The sequence below is a fragment of the Trachymyrmex septentrionalis genome, unplaced genomic scaffold, assembly GCF_001594115.1.
Source record: "Trachymyrmex septentrionalis isolate Tsep2-gDNA-1 unplaced genomic scaffold, Tsep1.0 scaffold3, whole genome shotgun sequence".
Taxonomy (NCBI): domain Eukaryota; kingdom Metazoa; phylum Arthropoda; class Insecta; order Hymenoptera; family Formicidae; genus Trachymyrmex; species Trachymyrmex septentrionalis.
Window position 1 is genome coordinate 732922 of NW_017305462.1, and position 17639 is coordinate 750560.

Genomic DNA, 17639 nt, shown 5'->3' on the forward strand with positions numbered 1-17639 from the left:
CAAAGTTCATAAAATTTACGAATTTTTACATTTTACATCTTCTAACAGTGTACAGGGTGTTCGCAGGGATTTTCGCATGTCTCTCGGTCGTCGCACTCGCCGAAATGAGTATATTATATTATGAGTAAAATTATTCATCGTTATTGCAGCTTTCGAGATCGTAGCCGAAAGAATCGCATTGATACATTACATTGTTAAGATTGTGGCTTGTTAATTAATTACTTCACTAATCGAGGGGGTGGACGGAATTAAAGGCACAATTCTACTTGGGCTCTTTTTTCCGGCAATTAGCTTTTTCATGTAATATTGATAGTAATAGAAAAGATTTGTAACATGTAACTTCTTAAAAACATTACATAAATTCATGTAACATTGTATCCATTTATAATAAAAAAAAAGTAGCAAGTTATTTTAATTTCTATTAATATGAAGATTTTGTAATTAGGCCTTTATTCCGCCCGTCCCCTCAATTGTTTGTTATTTTTATCGAAAATTAGTTGGTTTAGTGCTGATAACGGCAGTGAATATTATGAGTATTGAGTATTAACAATGTAATATATCGACGAAGAGTCATTTTATTTTAATATCTACGGATTAATTCTTCACGGACGATTTTTTCAAGAAGCTTCGATGATTTAGAGACTTAATTTTTTACGAAAATGACGAAGTGCGTAAATTTTTAATGAATAGTTATATTTTAGTTTTATATATTAATGTTCTGTTATACTAAAGTAATTTAATCGTCAGTTTTTCGATGCAAATAGTAATTTACATTCTAAATCTTCATTTAATAATTTTATCAATAAACATATATGTATAATTATTAGTCTCGTAAAAAGTTTTCTAAATACAACATATTTTTTTCATAAAAAAAGTATCATTTTGAAGATTTAGTATACACTGTATTGAAACTGGACAAATTATTTTTCTCCATAATCTCGAATAAAGGAATAAAAATATTCGTATTCAATATATTGTTCGAAAAAAAAAACAACTTATTCGTTAAAGCGTTTTAGCAGTAATATTCAAACTTATTGCTAAGTAGAGAAGGTACCTGCCTGAACAACAAAGGATTCGTATAATATTACAATATTAGTAATAAGTGTATATATAATTATAATATATGTATATATACACATCAACAATATTATAATATTCTTCTAATATAGCATTGATATTTCAATAAAACTGTTTTCGTAGAAGATCTTAGTTTGCGAATAAAATAGGCAAGAAAGAACGGAAAGCAAAAACGCAATTGTTACGGCCGTCGATTCTGCGTATATAGCACTCGATAGAATGTTCAAAATGATCGAGAATAATATCGTTGCGGTTGGTCTCTTTTTCAGCTGCGCTTTTTCGCGAGAGAAAAGAGAATTAGAAAAAAAAAAAAAAGAGTACCAATGAGAGAGAATAGCACTTACGCATCTCGTTACGTTTGCTTCGCTCTAAACCGCTCGTTGAATATGTACCTAAATCACAGCTCATGCTACTAATTACTTATTAAAGGGTCTTCCTCTCGATACTCTCTGCACTTATCGCTCTAAGTTACTGCCTAATCTACTCTCTGTGTACACGGGGAGGCGTTTCAAAACTACCAGATGTCTTTTTCATTCAACCCTTCGCTCGATTTGGAATTGATTTTTCTTTAATGAAAATGTCGAAATATCTCATTTCATTTCAATTGAACTTTATTTTTATACAACATCTATTTGTAGATAGCCTACAAAATTATGTAATGTAGAGTTGACAGGATAAATAATGATGATCTTGTTCAACAGTTTCATTAAAGGAAAATTGTTTTTCCATTATCAAAGAAGTTTCGATTAAGAGGATCCGGTAATTGTGGAACATCATGTATACATAATTATATATATATATATATATAAAATTTATTTTATAAAACATCTTCAACGTTAATATCTCGTGGCTATTAAATATAATATATCGTCAATTAGTCTATATGTATAAACATTCATCGTATTGTCTTCATTGTCGTCGCCGTTGTCATTGTCTCTGTCGTTACTGTCATTAATTCGGGGTAATTGAATGATCGTAGGAACAATAATTTCACGGGTGTCACGTTAGTGTAAAGGAAATGGTTAGCTCCTCTTAGTCGTTCATAATTAATTAATAGTTAATACAAAAACCCGGCGACGGAACTGTCACCGTTAGGATAGATAATCTCGCAAAGTTTGAAGTTCTTAATTAACTTTTTAATTAACAACTCTTCGGTCACATAGTTTCGCTATGCAAAACTCAATTAATTCTCGTTAACGTACAGGGTGTCACAGAACACAATCCTATTTTTCTATCAATTATAAATTATCTTTCACAACATTATTTTAACGGTTCCAATTTAATCGGGTTTGAAGATCAAGTGAATTCAAGAATCAATTCAAGTGACTGAATGGATTTTAATGAAATTAACTTGAAAAGTTCGGAGAAAGTAGCAATTTTTAAGCAAATAAATATAAATTGAATCAGGTTATAACCAATTATAAATATAGTTCAATTTAAATAGCTCAAGAGTTAGATTTACTGTTAATTGTATTATATTTAATGAAATAATTGCTGAAAAGATTCTCTTTTCAATAGTACATTTTGTTTCTGGACACCCCGTATACGATACGTGTCTATCTAATGCGCTCGTCATGATTCGCTCTTTCTCGCAAGCTCGGCTCGACGTTTCCATTATGGAAAGAAAGTTGTGCTTATAAAAGTTGAAGAACAAGAATAAAGCGGAGACCAGCTTCAGCCGCCATCTTTTCCGAGAAAAATAAAAAGGAAAACGTGGACGACGTGTGTCCGCGCCTGGCGTCGTGTCGCGTCCGCGTCCTGCGAACTAACTGGGGGGACTGCAGGTAGCAGTTCCCGTTGGGTCTACAGCGACCTGAGTCCTGCTGGCGATGGCGCTGGGAGAAGCGGAAGAAGTCGCGTTAGTCTCCGCCGTCGGACTGGTGTTTCCGTTGTTTCCGCCGCTACCTCCGGAAGTGGCCTGCTGGATACTGGCGGGCTTTTGAGTCACGTGGGTTTGATAGTGCTTAGCCAGGTGGGCTTTCTGACGGAAACTCTTGCCGCAGAGATTGCAGGCGAACGGCTTTTCGCCGGTGTGCGTCCGGATGTGCACGTTCACGCTGTACTTGTCCTTGAAGCCCTTGCTGCAGATGCTGCAATAGTGCAGAGAGCGTTCCTTGCGCTGAACACTACTGGGTGAACCGCCGGAACCGCCAGTCTGCTGCTGGCTCGCGTTGCTGGTCTCCGTACCGGCGTTACCGTTACTGGCGCCATTGGCATTGTTGCTGTTGCGATTGGCGCGTCTGACGTATTTTTTTGGTGGCTTGGAGGTGACTCCTACGCGTCCGGAAGTCAGCTGCAGTTGACCCGAAGGTTGCTGCTGCTGCTGCTGCTGCTGCTGCTGTTGTTGCTGTTGATCCACGTCGGTTCGTTGAGCAGATTGCTGTTGCAGAACGTCCTGCTGAGCCGTGACTACTGTCACAGTGCTCACCTGACCGAGATCAGCCGGTAACGTAATGGTACCCAGACTCCCACTTGCTGGATCTAACGTGTACATCACTGTAGTGGTCGCCGAGACGTTGCAAACCGGCTCGAGGCTGCAATACGATTCCACTACTTCATTCGCGATGCTCTTCAGCTTCTCGTAATCACCCGGTCGATAGGTCGTCTGATCCAGCTGTGAGAGCAACAAATCCTCGTCGGTACAAGTCTGCATGGAATCCTCCTGTTGTTGCTGCTGCTGCTGCTGCTGTTGCTGGTCGGACACCATCAAACCGGCGGTTCCCGAAACCGGCATCGAGATAGTGGACGCCTGCGAGGATGGTGAGGACGAGGAAACCGATTGGGATGGACCTGTATACAGTTTACCCTGAAGAGCACTTCTCAAGAGACTTTCGGCAGAATCCCCGGCACCAACAGCGACCGCAGCCGCCGCTGCTGCTGCGACTTCTTGCAGATTCTGATCCGACAGCTTCCAGTCGTTATTGTTGTCGCCGGAACAGTTAGCCGAGGATGCTCGTGCGCACAATTCTTTGCTCTCGACGAATCCGCTATCGTCGGTAGCGTATTGCGACGACGGTACAGTAAAGCCACGGCCATCTGGCCCGTGAAACCTTTCGTTGACGCTCCTGGGTACTTCGCCACTAGCCTGCTCGTGATCCTGTTCGCCGGAAGTCGGCTCCATACTCAGAATGGCGTCCAAGTCGAGGTTGGGTCGCAAAGACCAAGAATCGCCGGACGCGGGGGCCGGACTCTTGCAGCAATCCAGCGCATCCATCGAGTTCGCCTCGTTGTTCAGCACCGTCAGAGTATAGATGGCACCGTCCGTGTTTTGTCGGTCGTTGGTGGTGCAACCGGCGCGACCCGAACCGACGACTTGATGGTGATCGTTGGGACCGCCGGGCGCAGAATGGATGACGCCGTCATTGGTGTGCGCGTTTGAGGACCAACAGTACTTATTGAGATCCTCCAGTAGAATGTTACACGTCTGTTCCTTGCTCTCATCCTCCTGGCCCCAATAATCACATTCGGATTGATCCATGGCAGTGGTCTCGCTGGTCTGAACGTTTCCATGTTGTGAACGCACCTGATGATGCACGTGATGATGCTGATGATGATGATGGCTTAACGAGCCGGTGATGGTCGAAACGGGTGGCAGTGCCGTCAATGTATTGTTATTGGTTTCCTTGATAAAAGGCGAACTACCGTGCGAGCCCTCGTGATCATCGTGGGTCTGAAGGTAGCTGCCCATAGCGCGGCAGCCACTGGCACTGCGATGCAGAAAACTCTCCTCGTCGGAGACGACGCCATCGGCCGAGGCGCAGTGCGGCGGCGGCGATACCACGAAGTCGAAGAAGTCCGTCTTTGGCAGATCTTCGCCGCCACCTCCTGGGGCGAAAGCCTCCGTCAGGTCCATGGAAATGATATAGCGGCGCTCGTTGGACTCGTTGTCGTCGGCCGGCACCCACTCTTTTGTCGATCTCGGTAAGATCCGTCGAAGTCTGCTGGACGATGCCGACGTCGGTCTGAATTCGGTATCCTCATCAAACGCAGCGCCCTCGACTCCGCCCCATTCGCCACCGCATCCTCGAGTTCCACGGACTACCTGGAAGAAGGAAATGATGCGATTTTAATATCAATTTCTCATATCAATTCTCGTATCAAACTTATATTATACAAATTATAGTTTGCTTTACAAGGAGGGAACCAGAAATGAAAACGCGCCTCCCTTTGTTAGTGTAAAAAGTTATGTGTAATTTTTAACATGGATATTTTATGCTAAAAAATTAGCTGCAATCGTCATAAATTCATAAGAAAAAGAAAACAGAATGAAAGAAAATTCAATTTAGTGTATAATATCGGATTTTTTAATTTAAAACTTAAACTATTTAAATTATTATAGAATTTAATATTAATATACCGGGGGGGGGAGGGGGGGGGCTAATAGACTCATTTTTCGGTTTCGAATTTTTACAGACGAAATTAAGAGACTTATCAAAAAAATGAATTCTACATACATTTGACTACCTAATAATATTTTAATAATAAAAAGAAACTAATAACTAATACGCATTTTTCTAATGCGTTTCATCTGATTGAACTAGCTCCGGGAGACCGGAGTAATTCGACTAAGATTATGAAAATAAAGGTTAACGTGTTTTAAACTACATCTTTGGCTACGTATTAATAAAACTTTTATAAAATATATTTTACACAAACATCCTGCTTCGCAGGACAAAACAATGCTTTCTTTTTGCAAAATTTGTTCATTTCATGCAAAAACACGTGAAATGAGCCTAGTTTTCGAGATTGGACATAAGGGAACTAAATTTATAACGTTTACCACTGAGGGAAATCTCTTCAAAGGAATAAAATTTTGAGTAAGCACTAAATGAGTCGCACAGTTCCATGCTGTGATTAGTCTACTACCCCATTCATTTATTTTTTAAAAACATTACTAACGATAACAAAGACACATAAACAGAACGAAATCTGTTGGACTTTATTAAGTAAGACTACACTTACTATCTAAGTAGAAATCATATCTCAGACAATCACGTACGATTGTAAAACAAAAATTGTAAGAATAAAAATATTTACCTAGGTGTACGATTTTTTCAAATTGCGGCATGACTTCTATCATAGATGTGTTCGCTTTTAATGTAGCCTCGATTATTCTACTTATGAAGTCTACAGTCAACTGACTCCGATCTCCCTTACTAATCTAATTATAAAAAAATCTGCTCTCATACTGCTCTGTTTAAAGTTTCAGCTTTTTGAACATGGGATAATCGGTGGATAACAAAATTACGAAATTCTCCATTGTTTCCTGATCAAGAATCTGATCCTTTTTCGGGACGGGGCGGTGGTCCACCATGATGGTGGACTCACAACACAGTTTCAACGTTCCGCAACCGGTTGTAGGAATGACACTTGGACGGGCGCTCGGACATCCGGGAGCGCAGATCAGCGGCTGCGATCAATTGTTGCGCGCGCGAGTTGTTGGCATTTAGCTGAGCGCAGCTCGCTGCTGCGCACTGTATTAATTTGGTACAGTGCGTCGTGGTGCGCTGTTGCGGGATAAGCGAGCGCGGAAAAGAAGTTGCGCAAGAGAGCAAGCGAGCAAGCGTTGCTCATACCACTCGGCGTCGTACACGCGCGCTCTCTCTCTCTCTCTCTTTCTTTCTCTCTCTGTCTCTCTCAATCTCTCCTCCCGCTCCGGTCTCGCTAGAGCGAATTTATACACAGCTACGGTGCGTTCCCACGCCGCATAGAGTATGCGAGAGAGTATCCTGGCTCTTCGAGCTCCGTACTCCAAACGATCTCCCGCATCTACCGATGTACCGAGATGTAAACGGTCGCGCAAGAAAACTCTGGAAAATCTAGGTCACTCCCTGCGACGCTGTTCGCGTTCGTTTATTACCGGTTAACATGGGCGAACGATGCAAGGAAAACAACTTGTGTGACTCGCTGACGAACGATCGACGATAGTGAGAACCGCGAAAGGTATCTCGAAGAATGGTTAATGTCGCGGTTAATTCAATCCATACACAGGCCAAGAATAAAGACTCTGAGCTCGATAAGAAATTACGAATATTCTTGTAACTGAATCTAGAAGAATTATAATATCCCGGTTGTTCACGTGTCCTCTTGACGATTCAATGATCGATTTAAATAGTGATCCATAGAAATCTCCGAGAATTTCAGAACATTGTGTCGGTGGCTGAGAAATCGGTGGCCCGGGAAATGTAGGTCCCAAGAGCGACGAGGGGGGAGGGGGCCACAATGCAATTGTTCCCCGCAGCGATCTTTTTTCTTTTTTCCCCTCCCGATCGCGTCTTGTGCAACGCGATCTAGTTTCGATCTCTCGTGCGAGATCGGCGGCGTACAGTAGGGAATCGGGAACGATTGGGCATCGCGTTTGAGCAACCCGAGCAAGCCCGGAGGAAATCGAATCGTGAAGTTCGACGATCTCGCAACGGTTCCAAAGAGAAAAAAAAATCGGGAAGGGGCTTATATCGATCTCTCGCGATCCACGCGCGGAAGATCGATCGAGCGGGTTAACGAGCCCGATGGTTGATCACGACGATTTTGCACCCAGCTTCTTTCCTGCCTCAGTTTTCGAAATCAATCGTTTGTTTTTCTAGTTTTGTGTTTAATTTGCTATTAAAATTTATGTTTTACAGTTGTAAAAAAGTGTGCTTTTTAGCTGCGTTCGTTTTCGTGCTAATAAACTATTTATACGAAAATGATTGTAAAATATATATAAATGTAGAATACGGTAAAAGAAATCAACTTCGTTACACAGAAGTCTTTCTTGCTTTCAATGCGATAGAAGGAAGTATAAGTAAAATATAACGGTCTTTCCTTCGCTTAATTCTCGTAATATAGAATGACATACCAACGACTTCGAACTTCCATATAATGGCATACTATAGTTGAAAAAGATTAACTATCCCTGCTCTAACGATACAAAATCCATCTAGATCGATCGAGGTTCGTTTCGAAGCGGTGCAAGTCTTGAAATTTTTATCGACCGCAAGGTTTCAAGGGAAAATTCTTTTCGAAACAAGTTTCGAACGAATCAAGTCACGTTTGCGAGGTTGTTCGCGTGTAACGAAACATCCTGCTACTTCCCGGTAAAAGAGGCCAAGGATCTCCTCGTGCTGGGAACTCGAGACCCATCGGTACACCCGGATTCAATCGATCGAATTTCGGACGTGAGAGAAAAAGAAAAACCAGACGCGAGTCAATCTTCGCATGAGCGGAGCAAGAAAAAAAAAACGCGAAGGCATTCCGCTTCCTCTCTTCGTCGTTGCCCTTTCCCCTTCCCGATCATCTTTTTATACTTCACGTGCGCGATCCCTCGCGCTACGTAACCAAGAATTGGTAAAATTTTACGAGCGGCTTTATACGCCGTAATGATATGCCTGCGACCGCGTTTTATCGCTTCATTTAGCCGATATAATGTCCCAACGTACGTACACGTCGCGTGTCCTCTTCTTTTTCTCTCCGCTCTCGGAATGATTCATCTCGTGAATTCTGCAATCGCAGTTTCGCAAACGAGACTCGCGTCTCTTTGAAAATTTCCAAGAGATTCAAAGAAATTAGAGAAGAACAACCGCAGCGTTTGAGGATGTCGTTAAATGTCTCGTAATGGTGTCACAATTAACACTTTCGAGCATAATTCCGAGTCACTTTACAGGTCACTTTTTCAGGTCACTGTGTGTTTTTTTATCGATCCCAAGAATTTTACGTATTATCGCGTAATACATATATACGACATGTATTTACGATATGTTAAGTATTGGGTTGACGAGAAAGTAATTGCGTTTTTTTAAAAGACATCTATCAGTCTAAAAACCGCAATTATTTTCTTACCAACCCAATATAAATATATCTTGATAGAGTAAAGTTTCAGCTTTAAAAATCTCTTTTTTAAATTACGATACGACAATTTTTAATGGAGTTCTGAGCAATTAAAGTCAAAATAATTCTTTTATTTAATCCGCGATAACTCAGTAACCAAAAATCGTAGGAATATTAAAAAAAAACGATTTTGTAGGGAAAGTATCAAGCTTTCACGATAGGTAATCGAAAATTTTCTCAAATTCGTTTTGGACACGTTACAAATCCACAAAGTGAGAAGAGAATTTCTCGTCTTTTTCAGCTCGTCGTTTTTGGTATGTAAAAATTACCAAACTCATGTAAACTTAAAAAATGTGATAAGCTTTTAAAAGTAGAGATTTCAAGCTTTATAAAACCCTTTTTTTAAATTTGAATTTCATTCATTATTGACGAAGATATTGTATATACAACTTTGAGCTAAAGAAAACACGCAATTACTTTCTCGCCAACCCGATAGATGAGGGGATAAGACGAAACATTTTGATTTTCAAATGTAGAAGAATAAATCTTGGATGAAGAATTTCGACTTGAAGAGTCTGTAGAGAAAAACACAAATGGAAGGCGCATTATCCTCCTTGCGAAACTTCTAACGAGAGGCTGCAAGTTCTCCGGCGTTTATGTCGTCGGAGCAAAATGCGAATGAATATCGGCGAATACTGCTTGCGAAACTGAGAAGATGGCGGGAGGGGGGTGTAGCAGAATGACGAAGAATGGAAACGAGGCGGCGAGGAAGTAGGGGGGGGGGCGTACTACGATCATGAAATGATATTGGACAAATGAAGCAATAAAGTCCTTAGCGAGCGGGCCGCAAAAGTAGCCGGGAAACCGGTGGTGATGCTGTCCGAGAATTATGATGTAACGGTGTGTTCGCCGAGAAACAAACAGGTTCAGTAGGGAAGACACGAAGCAGGTATTAATAGAGTATGTGCTCCGGACGCGATGCGAATAAATTGCAAATAAATTGGAGCGTGTTGCGTAACGAAGCTGCATTCGTAGGCACGAGAGAAAAGGGAAGTTGTTAGGTTGTTGTCACACAGCGCAAAACATTGAATCCAAAAAAGTGTCGGTTTTATGAAACGCTCTTATAAAGTAAACCTATTTCAGTTCCTTAATATTTCACTTAAGAATCGTTAATCCTTAGACTGCCGAGAGAACCACTTTTGTGGCTCTTGAGTTTCAGTTAAAATACCATTACTTCCAGTGGTATTTTAAATACTAAATGTATTAAACGTATATGTGTGTATGCCCACGCAATGAAACATACATATGAAATATATATATATGTATGTATATATATATATTGAAAAATATACAGAAAAATTAAAAATCAAATATTAAAAAAGAAAATCAGAAAGGAGTTACAAACTTTCTACGTCCACGTCGTTAGCTCTGGGTAATGGTAAAGGAAAGTTTTGAGTCTATATTCATTTCTGTTGTCAATACTGCGCTTAGGGCTCGAAAGTTTATAAATCTATGCTCAGAATTGGAATCAGCGATATCAGAAATCCCCAAATCACAATATTTTTGAGAAAATAAACGTTTTTTTATATCTCATTCTATGTTCCTTGCCGGGAAAACATTTTTATTATTAAACATTTTTAACATTTTTGAGAAAAGGAATCGCTATATTAATGAAAAAATGCCGGCAGTCTAAAGGTTAAAGAATACAATTAATAATTAAATTATTCTCATTTTATTTGATAGAAAAACTTGTGATATGCTATAAAAATACACACGTTGCATTATTCATATATTTTATGTAGATTTTATTTTACTTTATTTCATTAATTTTACATATAAATTTCTTTAAGATAAAATCAAGTTCTTCGATTCTCTTGTAGAATATTACATTAACTTGGATCAAAATAACATTACATCGTATCTAAAAGTAGTAGAGCTTGCTTACAGTCGACGCGTCGTCCATGCGAAAATATTTCAGGAGTGTTTTGTGACTAGCTGTGCATCGCCTAGTCTCGCCGAAATGGCCTTTTAAAATCAGCGACAGCTTTCTCTGTCGTCGTGCCTCGTCGCGTGTAATTAAAGGAGCCAATTCAATTAAAAAAAAAAAATTATGAAACTGGCCAACGCAATTAAGGGGGCAAGACCGCTTAACCCACTTACCGTAAACAATTAGATGTGAGAGGACTTGAAAGAAGTGGTATTAAAAGTCAAGTGTACCGCGGCGGAATATCAATACGTCGAATTTGCCGCTTGCAAAAAGACGAACGGCCAATCAGCGAAACCACTTTAATATTCGATCCTCATTGAAAACCGGCAAATCTTCTTCTTTTCGTCGATACCTTGCCGCGCACGTAATATAGTATTTCTGCTTAATTCGTGTTTTTATGATACCGCAATACTAAGTTTTGTTTGTAATTATAATAATATTTTATCTAACTTCCCTTCTAATATCTAACCTGTCTTTAAATTAATGAATTCGCAAATATTCACATAATATCTTTCGATATTAAAGCATTAATGGAATAATCATATATATTGTATATATAACGCTTAATTTCTATAATATTTATAACTATTTCATGCTATATTAAATTTCGTAATTATTTAATATTTTGGTTTGATGTATTATATTAATTAGGCTTTCTTGACCTGTAAGTGGAACATATGAGTTCTGACGACCTGGGCACTTTCCGATTTTTAAATAGTAATAATTTAGGGGAATAATTTTACAATCTTATTTTTCGCAGCTCTTGAGACATTAGATACAGATCTGGAAATAATTTTGTACAACTATTAAGATAATGAAGTAGGAAAGAGCTTATCAAACATGTGACGATGAGCAATGCTGTAAAAGGTTTTGACATTTCAGCATTTAAGCGTCCTGTATAATTATTTTCGTAATCCAAGAAAATTAAATTTTAGTTTTGGATACTTGAGCAAAACCGTGTTTTCCACGCACGTGAAGAAAGTTTAGAAAAAGTGTAGTTAAACGAGAAGAAGAAGGATTTAAGAATAAATATATGATAATCACTTGTTCGTATCGCGTAACGATCCCAGAAATTTCACCGGAAAAGATTCGTCGCAGGGAAAGGGTGAGAGAAATATTTGATAAGTAAAGCGAGGTGAAGCGTCAAAATCGGAAAGACGACCGGCAGACAGCGTGCGAGAGGAAGGTGAATAAATAATGAGAAGACCCGCTGCGCGGATAAATAATCGCGACGAGACGACGTACGGGATATACGATGGAGACGGCGGCGTCGTGGCGTCTCTTTTATATCGAGAGAAGCGGATGCTCGGCCCAATTCCCGCTGCACGCGCGCGTAAACGCGCTGAAACACTTTTCGCGATCGCCACGCTACACTTACGAAATCGGCAGCGTTGTGAGGCATTCGCGGATCGGAGGAAATAAATGGAGATCGGTTATGATACGACAGGCACGCGGGACGCGACCGTGACGGGGGAACGCCGATTGTTAAGCTCTCGTCTCCGCGATCTTCTTCATCGCGCGAAGAATACCTGTCGCACGTTTTACTCGGGTGAAATTTAAATTTCTTTGACACATAGGCATTTTAGATAGCAGCATTTTAAGAATGAAATATCGTATTTAATAACAATTGATATTTTTCCAACTATATTCAAATATATTTAACGACCAAATTGAGGCTTCGAGCAAAAACAAACATTCAGGAGCAATTCTTGCTTCGCAATGAATGCGAAAGACTTATTATAGTACATGTACCAGTATTCACTCGTGTTTGTTCGCACGCTCTTGCTTGATCTAGATTCGATTCTGTATACATTTATGGTTTCATTTATGGTTGTAGTGTTTATGTTATTTCTTCAACATTTATTACAATTATGTTATTTAAAATTAGGGGACTGTGGAATATATCTATATGAAATTTTACATTCATTTTATATTTCAATATAATATAAATATTTGGAAAGAAGAATATTGAGAACAGGAAATTAAATATTAGAAATAAAAGAAATTGGGAATAGAGATCAAACGTAATGGATAGAATATAATAAGATATACAGAATAAATATTAATATTGTTTATTCTTTACTTCTGTAATCTGTTTGTAATATTTCTTCCGTTCTGCAGCCATCTTCTTAGAAGATCATTTCTTTCTTTACCTTTTGTTATCCGTCACGTCGAACAGAAGGCGAATTTTCCAAAGGCTACAGTCGGCTACCGTGAAAAATAACTGGGAGAACGAGCGCAACTATGTCGATTTGCAAACAAAGTCGCGCGGATTTTTGCACGGGTATTTTAAAGGCGCGGCTGTCATGCGAATTGCGCATCTATATTCCTGCTCGTGCTCTCGCGTTATCGCGGAATTCATCAAAACTGGAAAACGCATTTGCATTACGGCTCGTGCGCTGCGCATCGCGGTTTGCATTAAATCCCGTTAGAAAACGATCTGCGCGGCCCTCGATTTCGAGAGCGAGGTAGGATGCAGCTGAGAGAGATGCTGTGAATTTCCTCCGCGTTGGCGGAAAGTCTTTCTCTCTCTCAGAGGCAACTAGAGAAATGGCCTGCAATCACATATTCTTTGAGAAGTTTGCGTTATTTGAGACAACGTTACATCCTCTCTCTTTGCGTCTTTCTCTCTCTCTCTCTCTCTCTCTCTCTCTCTCTCTTTGCCATAGTTTAATCCATATTGTACATCCGTCATGCTACATATCGCTTCGTTGCACTTTTTCATGTCTACCGTTCGTGCACGAATGAAACACGATGGATCGTTATCAAGTAGACTTATTGTTAGAATAGCAGAATAGGTCATCTAAGAATTTTAGTAGAAACTTTTGATGTAATCTCGAAGTAGATGCGAGACAGTAAATGTAAATTTGAAATAAATAGGTGGTAGAAATCGTAAAATAAAAAGAAAAAATAAATATGAAAGTAGGTATAAGGCAAGTTTTATGGGAGAAGCAGACAGGAAATAAGATGATTTAATTAAATAAATTAATAATAAAATCATAAAAATGTACAAGAAACAATTTAGGAGTCAGCGGTGGAAATCAATTGCGCAAACAAACAATAGAGATAACGAAAATTTTTATACGTCTCGACTCCGTTTTGCGCCATCTTCAGCACAATAAATAATAATAAATAATTAATTAAACCATATCGTGGAAACACATTTCCGTTATATGATTATGGCAATGTGTGTGCGCATCATCAACATCTTGTTGTCTTGAATGTTTAATTTTAAATAAATTAAAATTAAATTAAATTAAAAACCCAACTATTACAAATTATATAGAGTTCCTCTCTTAGACATAAAGTTGTAGAACAAGTTTTACGGACTGCGGAAAAAGCAGATGTGAAAGACAAAAATTTAATTTATTTCTCATATAAATTATACGATATTGAAATACGTTCAAATTCTTCTCTTAGACAGAACATAAATTTCCGTAGTAAAATAACTTTGATTCCTTTGCAGTTAACATTTCTAAATAATTTTCGTTTAATTTTATTATTTTATATGTGTCTCCGCCTCTTCTTTCTCTTGCAAGGAACGTGAGCAATAGAGAGGAATATCCACAGACTTCTATATACGAGTATACCACTAGACTGCTAACTTGTTTGAAAAACAAGTGACCCCCTCAATTTTGTTGTAACATTATACGCATGCGTTGAGATTAAAACTAAATATTTATTTTCATAATCCAACTATTATAAATTATTCTAATTTATAAGAAATTGAGTAAGATCGCATATCTTTTTAATTAATATTTAATTGTCTTTCTAATATCTTTACCTTTTTACTTGAACTCTTTCTCTTCCAAAAGAAACAAAAATTTTTCGCTATGAGATCACACCACTTTCTCTTCCAAAAGAAACAATATTTTTCGCTATGAGATCATACTACTTTCATAAATGTATCTTATACGTTTAGCATGTGAACAGTTGATGCAAAACACAGCCATACTGCATTTCTTTGGGTATATTCGTGACGCGTGCGCAAAACTACTATACAATTTCGGTGTCCACAGTTAACAAGATATTACTAAAAATTGCCACATATTGATATTGAATAATTTTTTATTCAAGTACCATCAATTTTACAGAAAACCTGTAAGAGACGAAAATCATTAATTTCCTTCTCATAGGACTCTAAGAATTTTTTATCAACTTTTCAGTACTGCATTTTCTTATTTTTACCAACATGAGGAAATATGGTGTTAAAAATTCTGAAAAAATTCTCAGAGCTTTATGAGAAGAAAATTAATGATTTTTGTCTCTTGCAGCTGTTCTATAAAATTCATAGTATTTGAGTAAAAAAATCATTCAAGACTAATATTTGGCAAATAAATAACAAATCGAAGGAAGTCTTTCTATACAAAACAAATAATAAGTAACGGGCAAAGTAAGAGTCAACAACTTTTCTTTGAAATTAACAAAAATTAGAATCGAAATTACGATTATTTTCGTAATTTCGATTCTCATTTTTGGCGTTATGTCATTTTACTTCTGTTCATTATAATATATATAATTTTTGTTAATTTCAAAGAAAAGTTGTTGACTCTTTGCCCGTCGCTTATTAATATTTGGCAATCTTTAGTAATTAATATCTCGTTAACTGTTGCGAAAATTGCAAAATGGTAGAGAACTTTTCGACTCAGTTTGGTCCGCTTTATCTACGCAAGAGTGATTTTTCTTTTGGCAAGATCTTTCAGGGCACCCTGTATAGAAGTCTGTGGGAATATCAGCCAGCGCAGCGCACGTGAGGAGACCGGCTTGCACGCGTGCATCGGGGCACGTGCGCAGCGGACGATGCATCCTTGTCGCGTTTAGAATGCGTTTCATCCGTTACCAGGCGATTTCCATATTCGTATGGGAAACGACGAGCGAGCTCGCGAGCTGGTTTTTCGAGCCTCTCTCTCTCTCTCTCCCTCTTTCTCGCCGTCTCGCTGATCGCTTCGCTCGCTCGGCTTCAGTGACTAAAGTGATACACGCGCTCGTGTATCAGGGCTGCTCTTTATTCCAGGCTTCCGGGATATCGTTTTACGTAACCGAGGTGCGGGTCGTTGCGTTGACGCGTTTTTAATCTCGCAAGGAGGTACGAATCTCGCATAATGAAGAGTAGGTATTTTATCTTTTTACCTGCAGCGAAGTTTCGCGGTTTGCTCGGTGAATATTTATGCACGTGCTTTTATTTTCGATAGGATAGCGAGTGATTCGTTTCCTTCGTAAATCGCTTGAAATCGGCGCGTTTTGTCGGTAAACTCGTAAAATTCTTGAAAGAAATTCCCCCACCCCCCACCCCCCCCCCTCCTTTCCAATTTTTCTATAGCTTTCGACATCCGACGTTCCTCGCGCGCAAAGTGCGTGCGTGCGTGTCGAATGCCCGCGGCGGGCACTCTGAGAGTGCCGGTTAAGTAATTTAAGTAAGGACACAAATACACACTCTCGAGACAAGAGACGCGAGACTTGAGGTAAACTAATGCCGAGGGAATCATAACCGCACGCAGGATCCGAGTGGGTTTCTCGCTTCGCCGAGCAATGTCCGAGTATGCTCGGTAAATTGTCTTATTTATGGGCCGCTCGACGAGTGCAGATTGTAGGAGTGGCTTTTTAAATATCCACCTGTTTTGAAACGAATACTCAACAAAAGCCTGTGAAACGCCCGCCTCGATAAGTACTACTCGATCCTTGAATTGTCGAAGCAACTTTGTATTTTTGAACGTCAGAAGATTATCTGTCAATTTTCAAGGGAATTTAAAAATTATGTGCAAATCTCTCTTGTGTGGGAAAAAAAACCTTAATTTTTAAAATTAAACATTTTATAATATTAGAATAATTTAGAATGAATTTTTTTGGATTAAAAGAAAATGACAAATAATTGAATTAAAATTATTTATTAATTATATACCTAATTGAGAGAATCGGCTCTCGAGATATTTTATTGGAATAAATTAAAATTAGAGAACTAAATTGTTTTCTTCCTCTCTAAATCTGAATCAGTGATTATCCACTGATTCAGATTTAGAGAATCAATAGTAGTTTTTAGAACAGGAGCGAGGAAATAATTATGATTAAGATAAATAGCGTTCCAGCCAGTAATTCGTTAGTTTGCATAGCGTAATAATTTTTGGAATTTACATTGTTCGTTGCAAAAGCGGGAAATGTGCTTGCGGCATACTAATTACTAATTAACAATTAGACCCACATATAAAGTACGAGTTGAGGCAATTTTCTAGACTAGTTTAGAACTTGAAATTGTCGCGTTCCAACCTAAAAGTATTTATGCTCGCGTTAGAAGTTTCTTGCAGCAGCCTCCGTACACACCCTCGTAACAATTTAAATACGCATTTGGAATATGAATTCTTCTCTATTTTCGCCGCATATTCTTTAATAATTATCTTAAGACATTCCCTCGAAAAAATAAAATAAAATATTTACACGAAGACTGAAATTATTTGGTACTTTTCGCAGCATTTCGTTAATATATTATATACAATTGGAAAATTTGTATTAAATCTGACACATTTTACATATCTCAAATAATGGTCTCTCAAATTTGTATGTTAATTCAACAAAAAGTGTTTAAAAGTAATAAATACGTATTTTATTCACATTTATCTTAGAATTTATATTTTAAAATATATTACTTTTACGTTATTTGCTCACTTACTTATAAATTCTATAAATTACTTGTAAATATTTTTAAATGTCACATATTAATTTAACACAAAATATTCAAATAATATAATTACATTATCAACTAGCTAGGGTTTGAAAA

General features: G+C 38.5%; 1 protein-coding gene across 1 annotated transcript; it reads right to left on the bottom strand.

The window, feature by feature from the left end:
• Nucleotides 1-2609: 2609 nt before the first annotated feature.
• Nucleotides 2610-6159, bottom strand: LOC108749556. Its single transcript, XM_018488331.1, is given in 3 exon segments — nt 2610-5002; nt 5005-5119; nt 6115-6159. Coding segments are annotated over 2 exon segments (2214 nt in total). The 5' UTR covers nt 5059-5119; nt 6115-6159; the 3' UTR covers nt 2610-2842.
• Between the last annotated feature and the right edge of the window lie 11480 nt (nt 6160-17639).